The sequence below is a fragment of the Mycena indigotica genome (genome assembly GCF_014461135.1).
Source record: "Mycena indigotica strain 171206Taipei chromosome Unknown Mind.scaff0012, whole genome shotgun sequence".
Lineage (NCBI taxonomy): Eukaryota > Fungi > Basidiomycota > Agaricomycetes > Agaricales > Mycenaceae > Mycena > Mycena indigotica.
In genome coordinates this window covers 1,546,250-1,565,533 of record NW_023503011.1, presented here as the reverse complement: position 1 = coordinate 1,565,533, position 19,284 = coordinate 1,546,250, and the positions used below count along the sequence as shown (strand labels likewise).

At 55.3% G+C, this 19,284-nt stretch overlaps 4 protein-coding genes across 4 annotated transcripts; 1 reads left to right on the top strand and 3 right to left on the bottom strand.

The window, feature by feature from the left end:
* Positions 1 to 8,268: 8,268 nt before the first annotated feature.
* On the bottom strand, positions 8,269 to 11,663 carry MIND_01239800 (Zn(2)-C6 fungal-type domain-containing protein; the record flags this gene model as incomplete). Its single annotated transcript, XM_037368887.1, has 8 exons — positions 8,269 to 8,525; positions 8,576 to 9,003; positions 9,053 to 9,402; positions 9,448 to 9,912; positions 9,963 to 10,290; positions 10,339 to 10,538; positions 10,588 to 10,834; positions 10,894 to 11,663. The coding sequence occupies 8 exons, from the start codon at positions 11,661 to 11,663 to the stop codon at positions 8,269 to 8,271; spliced, it is 3,045 nt and encodes a 1,014-aa protein (XP_037214855.1).
* Positions 11,664 to 14,452: 2,789 nt separating this feature from the next.
* Positions 14,453 to 15,590, bottom strand: MIND_01239700 (uncharacterized protein; the record flags this gene model as incomplete). Its single annotated transcript, XM_037368886.1, has 6 exons — positions 14,453 to 14,592; positions 14,643 to 14,688; positions 14,738 to 14,871; positions 14,923 to 15,287; positions 15,352 to 15,449; positions 15,501 to 15,590. 6 exons carry the CDS (start codon positions 15,588 to 15,590, stop codon positions 14,453 to 14,455), a joined length of 873 nt encoding a protein of 290 aa, XP_037214854.1.
* Positions 15,591 to 15,929: 339 nt separating this feature from the next.
* Positions 15,930 to 17,573, top strand: MIND_01239600 (F-box domain-containing protein; the record flags this gene model as incomplete). Its single annotated transcript, XM_037368885.1, has 1 exon — positions 15,930 to 17,573. Exon 1 carries the CDS (start codon positions 15,942 to 15,944, stop codon positions 17,571 to 17,573), a length of 1,632 nt encoding a protein of 543 aa, XP_037214853.1. The 5' UTR covers positions 15,930 to 15,941.
* Positions 17,574 to 18,334: 761 nt separating this feature from the next.
* On the bottom strand, positions 18,335 to 19,231 carry MIND_01239500 (uncharacterized protein; the record flags this gene model as incomplete). Its single annotated transcript, XM_037368884.1, has 1 exon — positions 18,335 to 19,231. The coding sequence occupies one exon, from the start codon at positions 19,229 to 19,231 to the stop codon at positions 18,335 to 18,337; it is 897 nt and encodes a 298-aa protein (XP_037214852.1).
* Between the last annotated feature and the right edge of the window lie 53 nt (positions 19,232 to 19,284).

Here is a 19,284-nt window from a genome sequence, read left to right as displayed (position 1 = left end):
TTCGGCAAGAAATGGCGTGCTTGGTGGGTACATATCTGCCCTGAATGGCGAGGCGAAGGTTTGGCGAGAGTTGTGGACGAAGACTGGTCGGCTCTGGACGTTCCCGGGAAGAACGGCATGTTGAATGTGCTAAAGTGTCTGGCCTGGTGGGGCGAGCGCGAGATGGAGGGGGGGAGTGTGACGAAGGAATGGAGGGAGGCAGTGGGAGACGTGTCATGGGCTCTGATGGAGATGACGAGGTAAGCTGTCGCGATGATATATATGATTGGCACTTACCCCTACGATCAGATGGAAAGAGGCAGGCGACGGCACCTCTGAGCTAGAGAATGCACCGGCAGCAGGAGAAGCAGAAGGGATGGGAGCGGCGGCAGTGGCGGCAGCGACAGGAAAGGCGAAAGGACCAAGCAAAGGGGCGGCAGGGTGGAAGGCAGGCCAGCGCCACCGCCGGGGGTCGTCGGTGAAAAGGAACATTTACTTAATATTTTGGATTTGACAACTTTAGCTAAATAGCCAAATATTATCTTGATTAATATTATCTTGATTAATAGTCGGAAAGACATTAACAGTGATGGCTACACATCAATAATGATGGCCTGTGGCTTGCCTGTGGATGGGTGGGATATAACCCATATGTTGTGCATTGCACCTGTGGGCTATAACCCATATCTTGTGCGTTGCACTAGGGGTTGGAGCTGCCTTGTTCCGTGTCACTGTAATTGGCGTCAGGGTCTTCGTTCATAAAGGTGTTGTGGAAAAGATCTGGCGGTGGATGGTGTATGGGAGTGAGAGTGCTCTCGTTCATTGTCCTTGCGTGACGCCGTCTTCCCCCTTGGATGTTGCTAAACCACCCGTGGAAGTCACCTAGAAAGCAGCTATATAAGTGGCGAGACAGCGGGAGGGAGTGCTACTTACACACCGGTGAATGTACGCGATGAGCTCCCTGAGTGTGACGTCACACGTCATGGTCACACCTCACGTTGTCGCCCTTGCTGCGTCAAACCGAAGTACTTACTCAAATACTGCTCGGTGACCTTGTTCCCGAGTTTGATCTTCATCGCAGCTAAATAGAGATCCAAGTCGCGGTTGAACGCGATCTACTTATTGTGTGCTGCATTATGGGAAATTACTGGACTGACATTATTCCCAAGTAGTTTACTCTCCATCGGCAAATGAGGGTCGATAAGCTTGAGTTCAAGGTCGCGTCCGCGAGTGAGGAGAAGGCGCTGTCGTTACACGCGATACTGGGACTTGGCCGACGCGTTTGGCGTTGTTTGCTCCTCATTCAAGTTCACTGCCGCAGTTCCATCCTGACGTTACTGACAAAGCCAGAGAGCTTGATTCCTCAGCGATACGGGCCTTCGGTGGTCGGCGCCGGGCAGCCCGAGCCCGGCCTGGATCAGGGCTCGGGCTCGGGCTCGGGCTCGGGCTCGGGCTCGGGCTCGGGCTCGGGCGGCCCGGGGCTTGTCAAGTGGGCTTGGGAAATCCGCGGCCCAGGCCCGACAAAGCCGGGCTGGGCTCAGGCAGCCCGGCCCGGCAAAGACTCGGAGTCGCCAAACTGACCGGTTTCCATTGGCGTTGGCGAACTAGGCCTCTCGCCCTTGACGGGTTTGACCCAGACTTCGCGACCGCGGTCGGGAATATGGTACGGCTGGCCGTAACAGAGCACGGGGGTATGCCTCTTCGTTTTCGTGCCGAACTCCAAGACTGACAAATCGGCAGTACAACGCCCGTTGGACCCGCTGCGTTGAATGCCAAGCTCCCGAGCTAGAGGGCAAGGGAGATTGCATTGGTCGTTACTGGGGGTGAGCTTTGCCGTTCTCGACTTCGATGTTGACTGCTTTCACAGAGGCACGTTCCGTTGCGCCAAAACTGGATGGATGCTGTGCTTATCGATGCTGGGGATGTCGGCGCTTATTGTTCGGGGGAAGAACGACGGTGTTAGAGGCGCGCGAAGGTCGTCGTTTCTGCGGACCATGGGTAGTCGTTACAGCCGCCGCTAACGCCGTTTGTACAGAGACTTCAAGTTTCCCTGTTTAGAATATAACTGTTGGCAAAACACACGTGTTAGATGGTGTGCTCGTGGAAGATGTTGGCAGGGAAGACCTTTTTGATGACTTTCTCCAGTAGCTCCTTGCGAAAATCCTCGGTCGAGATCTCCTCAGCGCGTTTAAGTTGTGTCGAAATGACAACGGTGTCAAGTTTCAACTTGAACGGGGAAGAGGAATCATTGCGCCGCCCGTATCGTCCTTCTTGTACTCAATAAGTAACTCAAGTTTTTGACTCTGGGTGACGCCATGAAAGAGCACCCGTGCGACGAGCAGCGGCCATGGCAGCGTTGAGCTTATGGGCGGGCCAGCATAAGTAATCGTCAGAGGCATAAACTCCTCGTTTGCGTAGCCAAACCTGGTCACCCGGCGCACCGTGGTCCTCCAGCAAGCCGCGGTCGAGGCAGGCGACGATTGCTCAATGTAACGAGAATGTTGCCAGATTTGTAGTCGAAGAATGTTGCAAGTTTTTGTAATCGAAGCCCTTCAAGTTACTCGAGTCGTCATAGCCTGCTTCCGAGTCATCGTGTTGCGGATGACCTCCTGGTTGAAGTCGACCGAGAGGGACACAGCAGGCGGAGGTATCCACGACGTTCATTGATGAGGTAATGTTGGGCGCGTTTGCTGAAGCATGACCGCAGTCTGCTGTGTGTGCTGGCTGTCGAGTGAACGAGGCAGTGCAGTCACGTGCACGTGACCGCCCAGCGAAGCTCCAGACGACGATGAAGCGCAAACGCCAAAACATCCGTATCGTCACCGGCTCAGCAGATGGAGTCAACGATGTCGAGTCCGTTACTCTTGGGCCAGTCGGTCAAATGAGGCACTCAGAGTCCTCTCGCCAGTCGCACCAAAAACGCCTGCTTAGTATGGAAACATTTAGCCGGTAGCTCAAGCACTGACACTGCCCAAGATATGACGAGGAGCGAGCGTCGAAGCCTCCAAACGTCCATTAGTGCTCCCCACTCAGACGATGATGACACTCGGGAGGAGGACGACAATTCGAATGCCTGGGTAGATGTCGACAATATTTTGGGTGGTGACGAACCTGTCGACATGAGCCATGCCAGCGGAGAGCTGTTCACCATGCTTGAACACGATCTTTCTCTTGATATGTATGGCAGGTAGGTTGTTCTCCCTCGTTCTTCCGCCTTTACTCGAAGCTTACGAGTACTTGCCATCATTTTCAGGTCATACTACGAGGATAGTCGAAACCGCCACGATAGAACCCAGAGGCTAGTCAATGGATTTCGCCAGCAGATGGATGCTATGCTGGCATGCTACATGGGCTGGTGCGCTGTTGACGAAGGTGAAAAGGAAGTCGTTCGTTGGGCTGAGGCCACTGAAGGGTCGATATTGCATTTGACCGTGGTCAGTTTATTCAGTGAGTCAAAACAGCTTTCACCATCCAAACCTATCTAACCTTGAACAAGCACGTAGGAGAGTATCACTTGTGCTAGAGCAACAACACAATGGCAAATGTGCTGCCCTCATTGCCCGCGGCTTTATGCCTTGCTCCCCAACCATGCCATCGGTCGTCATCACGATTGAAACACTCGAGCTCTTTCGGGTGGCGCATCTAAGATGCCCTCGACTCGTCATACAGGCATTCGTCAAGACCATCTGCGACTTGCAACGTGTCCCATACCGGCAACATCTTCGTATGCAATTCTCCATTGCGTATGACTTATATATCGACCTCCGTCGTCGAGGCCGAAAACTCTGTGCTCCAACTTCTTGGTCGTAACAGCCTTAAGTGGCGGATGAAGCACGATTGCCCAGCCTGCTCACATAAGCTCGAAGGAGAAGAGAAGCTTCCATACAACCGACTTCTCACAATCGACGGGAATAACTCCTTGAAGCGCGTCGATGGCAACCGATCTGGGAGACAGCGGCATGACGATCGAGATGGTAGCGGGACGTACTTCCTATCAAGAGAGGAGGTCGATGATGTTTGGGCTAAAGAGCGAGCGCAGACTACCCCGGCAGAAGCTTCGAAGCCCAATCCATGCGAAGACAGATGGCATAACATGTCTGACCAGCTCACTTCCAAAATGTGGGCTGTCTTCGACCAGACCGGCATCTTCCTTTGCCTTTGTCGACACGGATTCTCCCAGGTCATTGTGGAAATGGTTAAAAGCGGTGAATTGTAAGTGCTCGTACAATAGTATTTGAAAGTCGCTGACTATGGCCAGGTCTAAATATCCATTGGCCGTTACGAAGGCTATACTCGATAATCTCGACGACGACACCTTGCTCGCATACGACATTGGTTGCAGCATCGAAACAACGATTAGTCAAAGTCGGCTGGGGGCTGAAGCTGAGGAAGCTGGCCTCAAGTGTATTGTAGGCCTCTTTCATGGCCACGCCCACAACCGCACCTGCCAGCTTACGCACCTTCCCCTGTACATCAAGGGCGCCGGCTTGGAGGACTTCGAGGGTTGTGAGCGTGCCTTCTCCCGCTCCAACACGCTCGCAAACGCATGCAGATACGCCACTCCTTTCCATTGGAAACAGGAGATCACGTCATACTTTCAATACACCGACAGTGCGGAGACCTATGCGAATATAAGTAAGCCAGTCCATCGAGTATATGAAAGCAATTGTTGATTTCACAAAGGTACTTTCCTCTGCAAGAATTACATCCAAGCTTTGGACATCCTTGATGGCGAATTGGACTTCGACGATGCAATGGCGCTGCAAGGCATCCATGATGTGAAGGAGTTCGAGGACGCGCTGCTTCGAGAGCAGGAGTATCTTGCGAAGCTTTGCGCCAGTTCAAAAGCGAAAGCCAAGACCGGCTCAATGGAGTACTTGCGAAAATTGAAGAAGCTCAACGAAAGTCGGTAAGTATTCCTTCTATTATCTTTGACAATGCACTGACGGGCTACAAGATCTAAACTCAGCGCTCTGATGCGACAGAAGGCTGCTGCTAATAGTCCTGACGCGTCTTATCAGCCAAACAACTCCGGAATCAATATTCAAATACGCCACGCGCAAGATCGACTTCATCGCGATCTGGAGGCAGTTGAGAAAATAGAGGTTGACCTTGAGATTGAGAATCGTTGGACATCCAGCTCAGCGGAATGGATTGCGGCAGTAGATGAAACTCGAAATTACGAATACCGCAAGGCGATCGACACCCTCGAGTTACTGGTAGTTCAGCGTTTGCTTGAGCTCACTAAGATAAACCAGTCCGGCACATGTACGTCCTTGTTAATGTTACTTGTTTTTATCATCATTAACATCATCTAGGCTATAAACAACGACGCCTTATTGCAAAGTCCCTACAGAACCGCTCGACAGCGGTTCGGAATGCTGTTTTGCAATATAACAAGGTTGCCGAGTCTATGGTCCCCCCTCGCACAACATTGCCTTGGTCCGACGTCGTTGATTATGCCTTTTTATCCGACTTCGACCTCCTTAGAGATGACACAAACTCTCTGGAGGGAGAGAGAAGTGGGCGACGCGAGCATTTCGTCTGCTCATGGACCGTTACTTCAAGATGGAGCGAGCGCGCGAAGAAATCAAGCGCCTCAATATTGAAATCCAGCGTGTTATCACCTGGATCCGCGATGAGAATCGGCTTCTTCAACAGCAAGAGCGGGATCTTCGAGCGGCTGGGAACATTGCTCTAGCAGTGCAAGTTCAAATGTATCATGAGCGGCGCAGCATCCGCGACGAAGGCCATCTCGCCAAGTTCCGCCAACTCCGTCGCAAGTGTGGCAGGAGGTTCACTGGAAGTCTTCGACCAGGAAAGGCAGTCGGAGTGGCTTCGGCAGATGGTGGCATTATGGACGTCGATGTTGATAGCAACGAGGAGGAACTGGAGCAGGGGCCGACAGATGCAGAGAGTGAGGAGGAGGAGGAGGAGGAGCTTGAAGCAGTATCTGGTATGGCTTATAGACTTTCGATCTTGGGACTGGATCAGGGAGATCGGGGGAATTCAAGTTTGGCAGATGACTGAAGTAATGACCAGATACTTACTTATTCTTGTTTGCTTCATCATTCTACCTAGCATTAGTACTGAAAAAAAAATCTATCACTGTTCATAATACAGGATTTTTATTCATAGCATGAAGTGAATGATAAGGTGTACTTGTATGGTAGAAACCTGTGCAACACTGAAAATTGTCAAAATTATTCATACCTTTAACCAGTAATTATTCATTAATATGGTGGTGCTTGATAACACTGTGGCTTATCGGGTCCAACCCGCCGCGGTGGACCCGATAACTGACGGTGAGTACTGGGCCACACAGGTGTGTCAGGGGAAACCCTGATGCCGTCACTTGATCCCATCAAGCGCCGCATCTCCACTCACGTCTCTGCGTCTCCACTCGCGTCTCCGTGTCTCCACCCGAGTCTCTGTATTCCTGCACCCTGACGCTCCTCCTCCACTTCTCCTACCACATCCTGCATCCAGTGGTCCCCAACCTCCAACTCCCATGGCCACCCCTTTCTGGGAGTCTCTCCGGAGTCACCATCAGGGATCACTAATGCCATCGGAGACCTCTCCGGATGTGGACACACCACTTTCCTCTGAGACCTCGAGCCTATGGCCTTATAGCCTCTCTGGGCTGTCGCTCATCGAGGTCTGCGACACCGCCCAAGCCTTCTGTGCCCGACAGCGGCAGCTACGGACAAGCAGTATATAGTCAGCTCCCTAGCAGGCGGACCCTCAGAGTTTCTTCTCTTTGGATCCTCCCCTGCTAGGTCAGCTTCATTTGTATTTGCTTACCAATGTTCACGCTTTGGATCCTCCCCTGCTAGGACCTTGATCTCAGGCCTCCGGGGTTGCCCTTACAGTATATACCTCTCTCTCTCTCAGTTTGTTTGTACATTCTAACATAAAACCCTGTCACTTCAATGAGTCATCGTATGTGTTGACAAAAGGGTTGGAAGGGTGTGAAAACATGGTATCGCAGAAGGTGAGGTATGGCGAGGTGGAAATCGAGCAAAGGAGCTAAGCGATGTACGAGATTCAAGCGTGTTCAAATGCAAAGGCCCATAACCTATTGAACCTGCACCCAGTTAGCTTAGGCTTGCTGGGATGAAGTTAGTATATAGTACATAGTCGCGACGCGCCCGCACATACCTCACGGTTCGGGAAGAGAACGGTGAGGCTGTGCGGCGGATCAATAGATGTATTTATGTGGTCCGTCGCCTCCGATCCGCGGATCGACAAGCTACCTAGCATGTGGACCCTTAGAGTTTCTTCTCTTTGGATCCTCCCCTGCTAGGACCTTGATCTTAGGCCTCTGAGGTTATCCTTATAGCAAGTGGGTTCTTTGCAATCTAGCTTTTCACAAAAAGGTTCAACCAAGGCTTGTAACTGTAATAATGAAAGTATATTACTTAAAGCAATGAACTTGTCTCTGTCCATATTACGTATGTATAATATGTATGTTGGTATTGGAAACCTGGTGGCCCAACCAGGAAACACTGAGCAAAACCAAGCAATACAACAGAACCTTGCTGGATTTGAGGACTATAACAGAACACAGAGGTAAGTAACTGAAGAACATGTGATCTACAGGTAAGTATGTAAGCCAGGCTTACAGGTATACAACTGCAAAGTGTCCTGCAGTGATCCCCCAACCAAGGTTTACAACGCCCTTCTGAGGAGAGCGACCACCATGCCAACCAACATTACTATTTTGATGTCCTCCATCCCCATTGCTCTCAAAGTTTCCGCCCAATGTCTGCCCCACCTAGGTAATGTCACCATTTTGCACAACCGAGGCAGTGGCGAGGTACTTGACTGTGATACTTGGAGGTATATATGAAGAAAAGAGTCAGAATCAAGAGGCCAACATTATCATAGATTCATAGACACTCTGTCTATTCAGGTGTAAGATAAGAAGCAAGTGCTGACAAGAGTGAAGGGTGAAAGATAAAGGGGAAAGGGCAGAAGGTGATGATGTTAGACTCGGAGGGCCAGGTAAAGATTGAGCTGAACATGAGAGCAGGTGTTGAACTAGGTGTAACCTGCACTCTCCAACCACTAACCTGAGTCCCTAATATTAGTTGAAACTGCTGAATATTAGCTGCTACTTTTTCAAGGTACTGTCAGGGTATATTGATATGAAAAAGAACACAGCAAATATACTGCACTAATGTAATATATGTAAGGGAAAAGCCTGAAGGATATCTATGGATACACAGTTGGGACGCTCAGAGAAATACAAAGAACCGAAAAGAGCCGAATATTGGAGAACGTAATTCACAAGGCGCCGCGCCGCGTGGTCGAAATAGGCACGCCGACCGGGAGTGAGCTGGCCATTGGCTGATGTGCAGGCGAGAGGCGCACCGTCAGCGGCATCGGGACCTGCGCGGGGACAGCAGGGCTGCTGCGGGTGAGCGATACGGGTGAAGACGACGCTGAGGAGAATGGCGGGGCAGCAATAGGAGGGGATAGGGATGCAGAGAGACACGCGTGGGTGAGCCTGACGCGGAGGTCCGCGGTCTGGCGCGAGATGTCTGGACATGGGTGAGTGAAATGTCTACCATAGCGTGGGCCGTGCACGTACAATCGCACGGCCAAACTGCCTGCATCCGCTCCAGCGCTTGGAGAATCCCCTTTCCCAGCTCAAGCACCTCTACAGATGCGTCTCCCGAATCTGCAGAGTCCCAGAGGAGGAGACACAGCGCGAGTTGGTGGTAGAACCACGGCATCGCGAATGGGCGGTGTAACAGTTGCGCAGCCCGCGCGTCTGGCGGAGTGCCGCCCGTCACGTTACTGGGAACCACGGGGTAGTGCAACGCGTGGGCCAGCTCAGGCGAGTGTGAGTGTGAGTGAGGGGGAGGTGGCGACAAAGACCGCGTGATGTCAGCGATCACAGTTGCTTGGTGTTCAACCCATTCGCGCGTCTGACGCCGCGTGAATAGTGGCCGCGGGCGAGCGACACTGTCTAGCCCTTGGACGGCGCGCAGGCCTCGCGCAATGATCATGCGTGTGCTATTTCATCATCAGCAATCCTATCTAATCTCAAGATAAGCGGACACACTTGGCAATGTTCTCGCGACACAAGTACGAGACGGCCGCATAAGTTCCACAGACATGCGCGTCCAATGCGTCTGCTATCGCTTGCGCCTCGTTCCATGCCTCAGTCAAGGCCTCACTCAGGGTCTCCTTCGCATCATGCTCTGCCCGGGGAGCGTAGTCGTACGGGGAGTGGCTGGGGACAACGGCAGATGCCCGCTGTCGCTCGCGCTCGACGGCGTTACCGCAGAAGTTGGCCAATAACAGTGAGCGGCAGTACAACGCCCACACCGAGCCTTTGCGCGCGGCGAAGTCGGCCTTGACGCCGGCGACGGCCCGGTCTGCGTAAAGCTCATTCGGGAAAAGGACGAGGTACTGTGTCGATGTGAGTAGGTACACAGTGCGGATGGTCGCGCTTACATTAGCAGGTTCACATATCCGGAGCCCGGCACCCGGGTCCCCGCGACCGAGCGCAAGACGTTCCGTCCTGATGCTGGTAGCGAGCGAGAGAGCGCCCCACACCACGCGGCGGCACTCCTCATCGCGCAAGGCACGTGCACCGCAAGCCGGGTCCCATGGGAGTGCGCGGGCCTGAGCCCCAGCTGTGGCCGGAGCGGGTGTCCCCGGCGGGAGGCACGTGCATGTTGGATCTGATGGCGGGGAGGTGGGATACATCGAAGACGAGGAAGAGTATGCCTGATACGCAGGCGGAGGCGGAAGAACGATCGGGGGCGTCGCTTGTGCAAAGCGGCACACGTCCGGCCGGCCAGCGTCAAGCGCGGGGAGCTGCAGCGCATGTAAAATCTGGTCCAGCAAGGAGAGTGCTTGCAGCACGCGATCAGGGTGGTAGTCGGCATGCGCGGAAGCTTCGTAGTGTGCCAAGAGCTAGACGATGACCGTCAAGCAATATGAAAGAAGACAAGGGGACGACTGACCAATGCGGCCTCGGCCAAACTCGCATCCACCCACCTCTCGCCATCCCCACTGCCATCGCCCCATGCAGCCTCTAACGCTTCCCCCGCTGCCTCCCTCAATTGCCGCGCCCGCTCCCTTCCGGCTTTTCCCGCGCCGCCCGGCCCGTCATGGGAGCGAAGTAGCACTGCTACCGCCATACTCGCAAGCACAAAGGCGGGCTGCAGACTTAACCTTCTCGATGGTGACCACAGGGTCTCGAGCAGAAAGCGTGGATTGGCGAAGGAGAGGGAGAGGAGCGGCCCCGGCTCGGTGTAGAGCGCGTCGAGGTCCGTTGCAATCTCGCGCAGGCTGATGACGCATGAGGGAAACTGAGACAGAGGGAATCATCAAACGCACGTGTATGTTCGTAGGAAACGCTCCCACCAAGCGGCCTGCGCGGCTTGTATGAGAGCCGATGGAACCGGAAATTTCGGATGAGCCTCCGGGCCGGCCTCCGGCAGCGGCAATGCGAAGGCAGGCAGGGCGGTGGTGGACGTTGGTGTAGGATGTCGCTGTGAGGGCACCATACTAGCCGATATCGGTGATTCGGCGTGAGCCTGGCCAATTAGTATTAATATCAGCTCCCTTGCAAACAGTTTAACTCACCACCCTGCCCACATCCGTCACGATTTTCAGTCTCTTGCCCGTACTTGCACTTCCCCGCTCCTCACTACCCGCTGCGCGGCGGTCCTCCTCGATCTTCTTCTTACACCGACGCTGCCGTGTTCCCGGTTTTTTGTCTGGGCCGCGGCGCTTTGGGGCGGCGTCATAAGCACAATTTGCCGCTTCCCCCCGCCGACTACAGTTGGCGCAGTGTGGGCGCGTGGAGTCGCAGCGAATCTTGCGTGAACGGCTGGAAATATATTAGCCAGGCTCGGTATGAAGAACGAGTCCAATGAAATAAGTACACACCACTGCTGGCAGGCAATAACAGCGCTCGCATTCGTCCTTCGGGCACTCCCGCCCTTGTTAGTCTTCTTATCCTTCCCTTTCTCCGCCCCCTTCCGTCGTTTCGCGCGTGGCTCCTCGTCGCTGCTCCCACTCTCGCTGTCCGGCTCGCCTTCTGCATCTTTCTCCTCTTCATCCTCGTCGGTGTCTTGATCTCGCTCTTTCCGTTTATGCGTGGGCGGATGACCGCCGCCCGAGGCAGCCGGGGGGCCCAACGTCATCTGCATCGGGATCTGATAGTTGGCGGTGGCGTGGTCGTTGCTAGGCACAGTGACGGGCCCCGGCGCGGCGGAAAGCGGCGATGGCGTCAGACGGGCACGGGCCCTGCTCGACGCTGCGATGGCCAGCGACGATGCTGGGGCTGCGTATGCGTAAGAGGGCAGGGGGAGCTGGTGGTGTTGCGACGGGAGGAAAGCGGGGGGTCTTGCAAGAGAGTGTGAAAGGGAAAGGCCAGGCTGGGTCTGGGCCTGCTCGTGGGTGTGTGTGGGCGTGTGCCCGTGAGTCGGTGTGGCGTAGCCACCGGCAGAGGGGATGTGTAGACGCGGGAGGTCGTGGTGGGTGTTGTGGTGGTGGTGGTTCTCTGCAAACCCGTGTCCGTGGCCGCCAAGCGTATGAGCGAAGCCATAGCCCATGTGCTGATTCGAATTCGCACTAGCCGCGTAATGCTCGGAGCCGTATACGCTGTAGCTTGCGGGGCCAGGCACGTCTGCGGGGGCAAAAGCGGCCGTGAGCATCGCTGGTAGTAGTTGCGCAGAGACCAACGGAAGATGGTCCGAGAAGATGAAAGAACGGACAAAACGAGCGAGAACAGAAGAACTTACAGTACCCGTTGTTTACGCTAGCGCTAGCGCTATTGCCCCCGACCTCAGCGCCAATTATAGCACCACGCGCGTGGCCGGGGCTGTGCTCGTCGTCACCCATGCCCGTGCCCGCGAGAGAATGCCGCAACGCCATCGTCGAATACCTGGGTGTGCCCGCGGGGGTTGGAGCCTGAGGATGGTGGAGGTAAAGAGAAGAGAGCACGACGACAAAAGAGGAGCAGCTCAAAAAAAGAAATGCCCGATACGCGATGACAACGATAAGCCCCATGCATCAATTCGGACGACCCAATCAGCATCAGATTTCCAGGCGGCTGACGGTGACATCTGCTGGAGATCCCTGGCGATCGCTTAGGCCCACATACTTATTGTATAGGCAAAATTGAAAGCAACCGGCCGCCACACGGTCTGGAGGCCTACAAATCGCGCATTCCAGCGCACCATTTGTAGTGAGCAAGGCACCCACAGAGTTCGTTACCCCTGCCCGCCCGCCACGCGAGCGAACTTTCCACGGCACATCCTATTCCCTCTCCTGTCGGCCATTCACGACCCGCATAAACCTTGTTTCGCCCCTCTCCACAGTCCACGCGCGCTCGTGGGCGTCAACTGCCATTCCCAGTTCCAAGCCCGGCGGCGCTCCCACGCCTCAGATTTATTGCCCCCGGGTGACAGGATACGCCGAGGTGGGCGCGCGCGTGGGAATGCAGCGTCAGCGGATGAGCGGAGAGGGGCCAGGCGAGGCGATTAGGGCGATAGCGATGGCGATAGCGCATATCGATGGCGTGGCCATGGCTAGAACGAGCACAGGAGGCACACTCCCCAGACTGAGACTGAGACCCTCGGAACAGGGTACCGTAAGTCCCGTTGCAACCCGAATTATCAGACCACTATATGAATCGGCGCGCATCAATACATGGTGTCTCCAGCAGGAAACGAAGCAGTGAGCGCCGATGGGATTCACCTTGCGGGCCGCGGCACGAGATCACTGATCCGTGATCAGCAGCCATTTCCGCGTGATACTGCAATCAGCGCTCGCCAACCAATCACAGACCACGTCGGGCGGCACCTACAAATTTTGTGCAGGGTGTACCGATTTTCCGTCAACGCAGACTGGACAGAGGACGATCGCGGTTCGTGATGCGCATTAAATTGCGCGCACACGCGAAAAACACGCAATCTCCTAACCAGTGGCGGTAGATTGAGAATTAGAGCCCAGTCGAAACATCTGCGTCCTCCTGTGTATAGCTAGAAAGCAGTCTCGCGATTGGCTCGTCAAGTTAGCATTACACGCGGAATTCACTGCTGATTGGCTCGTCAAATTGCAATTTGCAATTGACGCCTCGACATCGGTGCTTCCCGGGTGACCAACGCAATGAGTTCGACGGACTGGACTCGAGAGCCCGCCTGTAATTGCATAACAATTGTGTATCTGGAGAGAAGAGGCGCTTACGGGGGCGCCTTGGGGCCAATGGGGCGTTGTAATTGGCTGTGATGCCGTGGGGTGATTAAACGGTGCTTCCCGAGCAACTCACCCGCAGCTAATGACGACAGCCAATACGTGCCCGCGATCACATCAAATCAACCCCCACAAAGGCAACTGGGATCCGGAGCTAAGCCTTGGCCCGCGGCCACGTAACCAGTCAGGGCCGGCCTTAGCAACGGCCAGATTGCTTTGCAGGATGACAGATGATCTCCGTGTTGCACGTTCCGCGGCGCGCTCCGTGTGGCGCTAGTTTGTTGCCAGTGAAGGCTAACCGAGGCAGGGATCGTCCCGGAGGCCAAGGATGGTAGGAAGGCTGGAGGTCAGTGCGCAGAGAGGAAACACGTCGCGAAAATAGCGCGCATTAAAAGCCTGTTCAGTGATTCAAGCAGTTGCAAATGCGAAATAAGTACAGACAAATGCCAGGATCGCCCAACCCAGATGATGTGAGAAGATTTGCATGCGGACTGTCACCATTTTAGACTCGGAGATTTCGATCGTTGTCATCCGACAGTTGGACACAGAGAACTTGTGGAGTGGGAGGCAATCAAGAGACAATTGGCCTAAATATCGGGGAATGCATACCCCGACCGGACCCAGGACTCTGTGGAAACGATGGGCAAAAGGATACACCATGTAGACTCACAGCTTGGCCAACCTGGGTAGCTGATTCCTGCTGACTCTGTAGTCACAACGTTCTTTGAAGTTGTCTTCTACTGATGCGTTTCGAGATTTGGCTGCGGCAACGAAGAAATCCTGCTATATACAAATCAATGGATAAAGCAAAGGGGCCCAGACATAGCGCATACACTCGAAAATGTCGTCATATCACCATGATACTCGTACCGACGGGGGGGTGACGATTGCAGAGCTGCAAGCACTGGCTCTGTGCTTCCAAGAGCCGACCTGGAAGCGATGAGGAGAGTTGAAGGAGCTTCATGAACTGGGAAAGAAAACTCTCAATTGCTGTCGTTGTGTCTGGCATCCGTTACCTTTGCTGACTCAGACGCGGCTGACAGCATTGCGCGAGAGAGTTCCGCAAGGCCCTTCGCCAAAATGCGTAGAGTGTGTGGGTACGCTGCCTGAAGACGTGAGGCTTTCTTAGTTAGCATCCGAGGGATTCGGAGGGGTGCTCGTATCAAGGGGTCGGCGGGGGTCAAGCCGGAACGAGCTGTCCTGATAGCGGGCATGAATCCATTCTCCAAAAAAAAGCACAGTAATCACATCAAACAACTTCCAGCGGGTGCTTATCGGAGGCGCTGACGACAACCTCGACCTCACCAAGTCCATCGTCCCCCAGCAGTTCTGCCTGGAGCTTGGCCTTGAGGAGCGGGAGGTACCCGCGCTCGGTGTTAGTGTGTCCACCTGGGAGGCACGTTAACTAGTGTAACCGAGGTTATCGGGGACGGGCGTACAGAGGATGACGTGAGTGCCTTTGCCGACAGCAGCGAGGACTTCATGCTGCAAAATCGATTCAAGTCTGAAATAATCGTGCTAAAGAGCGACCTACATGCTGCATCTCCCCAGTGAAGTAGACATCGACCGGCTCCTTTGCCTCTGCAAACATGGAGGCGCCAGAGCCAGCGCAGATCGCGACACTGCGGACGAGGCGATCGGTACGGATGGGCGAATACCCAACTTGGACTGCGTTGCGTAGTTAACAACGATAGGATGCGAAACGGAGAAGTGAATTACTGGAGGACAGGCCCAGGCCGGCCTTCACCCGGCTTACCAACTCGTCGAGCTCCGTCGGCTGATCGAGCTCTACTCGCCGTCCATCGCCCCCCTCGTCCTTTGTCGTCGCGGGAAGCAACACACGGCGTTCGGATGCGCTGCCCGAGATGATCTCGGCGAGCCAGTCGTTAATACCGCCCCAGATGCCATCGAGCGCAGAATGTGGTGAGTAGACCGACACGCCGTTGGCAGCGCAGCGGAGGAGGCTGGCCTGGAGCGGCGTGGAAAGGGTGAGGCTTTTGAGGCCCGAGAAGATTGGGGTGTGGTACGAGACGACAACGCCTGCGCCAAGCGCAATGGCTTCGTCACAGACGGCAGGCGTCAGACTATGGATTGGGTAAGTTGAGGATGTGGTAGAAAAATGGTGACGCGCTCGATTGTGAGAAGTACGCGATTGGGCACCCGGGAAGAAGGTGGAGCTGGCGATTCTGGGCATTGTGAGTCGCGCTAACCACATGCACTTGAAACCAACCAAGAAGCAGGCCAACCTGTGACACCAGAGTCAGTGTTAACTCTCGATATATTTACTGCACACGCACGTTGTCCCAGGAGCCGGCGAGGAACGTCGGTGCAATCCGCTGCATCGCATTGGAGACGGCTTTTGTGAGCAAGCTTGACTGGACAGCCATCGTGTCGCGTCGCGTTTTTCGTGGTGGCCGTCAAGAAGAGAAAGTGGTTGATTGGCGGTCATGTGGCCACGTCATCGATAATGATCAAGGGCCTGGATCTGACACGGACCTCTTATTCCGTTTGTTACTCCAATGTTACTCAGAGCTTGCTCAAAGATATTTCCAACGTCTGCAACAGCCCGTTAGAGACGTCAAATCGTCCTCCACCTGGAAAGGAAAGGAAGGGCTCGAGTAATCAGTTCGCTGATAGATTGATTGTCACGAGGCGATCACGCGTGGCTTCTAAAAAACAGCGCGCATCGGATCAGCGCGCCGCGATTGCGTAAGCACCACAACTTGGTCCCGACACTCATGTCGCCTTTCGCTCCTTCACCGTTCCAGTCAATACTGGCGACAAATGCTGTACCAACTGCATCTCACCGTCAAGACATCCGAGTCTTTCTCACTACCCCACTCGCTGAGCTGGCGGGCCTAGAAGAGGAAGTCGCGCGGCTGCAGGTGCTGGTTGAGGAGAGCAAAATCAGGTTAAAGGCGCAAAAAGAGGTGGCGGGAGGGTACGAGGCGCTTATTTCTCCCCTCCGCGGACTTCCCGACGACCTTGTGCGGGCGATCTTCCTCGAAACACTGCCAGTGTCGCGCGCGGCCGCGTTTGTGGCAGATGAAGGCCCCATGCTACTGTGTCGGGTGTGTCGCGCGTGGAAGGAGCTGGCGTTGACAACCCCGCGGCTTTGGGCGTCAATGCACATTGTCTTTCCTGAAGTGACACGTGTCCCGCGCGTTGTTGCTATGGTGTCGACCTGGCTTGCCTGTTCCGGCGCCGTCCCACTTTCAATCTCAATTGTCGCATCGCGGATGTGCGGGCGAGAGGCCAATTACCAACTACAGCCCCTTCTTGCGCTTCTCATCCCCCACGCACGTCGTTGGCAGAGTCTCGAGATCGAGTTCCATCCAGAGGACAAGTCGCACGACATCCTGGGCCAACTTCGGACTGAGGAAGTCCCACTGTTGCGACACTTCAAGATGTCATTCTATCACCATCCTTCTGGCTACGACGTATATGCTCCTCCGCCATTGCTCACCTATCCCTTCCTCCGCACACCTTCACTGCGTAGCTTCAACTACACCGGCCAGCACTCGACCGCGCCACGCATCGTGCCATGGGCAAATCTTCACCACCTCAAGCTTTTCATCTACGAGAGTAACTCCGGCGCGCAAGTCCTGCCTTCCATCGTCCATGCGCGTCAGCTGCGGACGCTTGACATAAGCATTCGAGATGAATTCGGCCCCATCCCAGAGGCGGAGCTCCAGGTTACGTTCCCATATCTCGAAGAGCTTCGGATCGACACCTATGACCCAGAGTCAGCAAAACATTTTCTCCGTGCACTACACGCACCGCAACTGACCCGGCTCATGCATTCCGTCTTTCGAGCGCCAGCGGACATGGCAGAACCGCTCCGCCTCGCAAAGGAAAGCATCCGCGGCCTGTCCGAATTCGAGGTCGTTTTGCGAGCGTGTAGCCTGGAGCATCTCCGAGCACTGCTCCACGCAATGCCGACACTTGAGAGTCTCACGGTGGTGGGCGAGCCACATGGCCTTGCCGCCCACTGGGATGAGCACGATGCGGAGTTTTTAGAGCTTTTTGTGCCGCCGCTGGGAGCCCCGCCGGTCGTCCCGCTATTGCGCGTGCTAAAGCTGTCGCAGGTCACTTGGACGGCGAATGCGACCATTCTGGGAGTACTGCGCGGGCGAGTGGGCCAGTCTGCCATTGACAATGGTCTGGAAGCGCTGCGCATGGTGGAGATTGATTTTGGGCGGGCGAGGGGAAAGAACGAAGAGCTGGCCAGTGAGGGGGGAGTGAAAGAGGCGGTTAACGCGGGGACCTTGGAGCTCGTGGTGAAGTATCGACCACAGATGGGATGGACGTATTCGTTGCTTGAAGGGACAGAGAGAGATGAGGTGGAGACCTACTATGATGAGTATTAGTCATCGATCTGACGCAAGTGACATCGATCTCCCTTCTTTCATCTTGACCGCCATGTCGTTGCCACCAGAGCTGTTGGAGAACATCGTCCTCCACCTGGCGGGGGCCAACAAAGCGCTGTGCGCCTGTCTCGCTTCCGCCAGGCTCTTCCGCCTCGCCTGCGAAGCGCAGCTCTTCCGACACACCGTCGTTCTGCAAAAACGGTTCGGAAGTCAGCAACACAATCATCCGCGGCTGTGTGCTATTTGTATAACTTCGCGCGAGTCGTCAAGAACCTACGGACAGGCCGTTGTAACTTCGTCTTGCGCCACTTACTTATCGGTGCGTCCTTCTTCCTTTCCGACGCTGCGGAAGTAACAAAGCCCATTTCCCGAGCTCGCTCAGGCTCTGCACCTGCCCAACTTGAAGCTTCGTTCGTCCCACCTGCACTTCCTTGGTCCCTACTCCTCCGACAACATGGTCGGCAGCGCCGTCCACGCGTATTGGCCCGCCACGCTCGCTGAGCGATATCTCCGAGCAGTGGCGGATGCTCGGCGTCGCCGTCTTCGAGTCGGCGTTCCCCAATATGCGTCATATCAAGTATGCTTACACATACTCAGGCCTGAAGCTTCTGGGATCTAGTTGCCACTGGGAGGGAGGCCCTGGAGGGCTGGTTGACCCGAATTTCATCGGTGACATTCAATTTCAATAACTCATAACCAATTCAGTCGCCAGTACAAACAACAACTACAAGTCCGTCATCCATGTCCGTATCTTCTCCGCATCAAAATTCGGCCATCGTGATGAACTGCACGTCGACATCCAACCACTCACACGCTTCCTTCAACTGATCAACCTTTGCGCCAATCGCCTCATCGCGTCGCACGTGGCCGCGAAAGTGAATATTCAGCTCCTTCAAGTTTGTCTTCGTCCACATTCTTCCGCCGGTGTGGTATGTACGGAGCCGCGCGATGAGCGCGTCGAGTGTTGCATGGGAGTCTGCTTGTGTTCGTGCATTCTCCCAGTTGTCGATGTGGAGGACCCGGATGTGGCGCAGTTGTGCTAGTCCGCCGTGGATGTACTCCCTCAAACCCTGCAGCACATAGTGCAAATCGTCGTGCGGCGGCAGGCGCGACGCCACAAGCGCGGCATGCGTCACTTCATCACCACCGGCCCCGGCACCGATCGGCTTCGGCTTCATCCAGCGCAGCGTCAGCTCCTCCAGCTGTGCACAGGTCGCGCTACCGAGGAGGCGATATACCGCGTAGCCGTTGCGCGTGAAGTCGAAGTCGAGCTTCAACACGGTGAGCTGGCCGTTCCCGAGAAACACGGCGAGCGGCTGGAGGTTCCACGTGAACTGCGACACATGGGTGTACCGTGGGGCGGTGAGCGTGAGCCGCGTGACGTCCGCGCCATTGATCGGCTCCGCCACCTGGGCCATCGGGATCCCCGCGCCAGTCGCCGGGTCGATCAGCTCCGTGAGGCCCCGCAGGCGGCGGTTCCCGGCCTCGGTGGCGTTCCGCGCGCGGCGCCGGTGCGGCTCGCGGTACGGCCCGCCGGACTCGAAGTCGTCGACGGGGCATGTCAGCGCTTCGACCGGCGCCGGTGCTTGGGCATATGCCTCGAATTGGGCAGCTTGGAAATGGGGTGGGTACAAGCCGCCGCGTGTGAAGGCCGCCATGTGGGGGTGGTCGAGTGCAAGTCTTCGCCAGTTCATTGTTTCGCGCTCTTTGA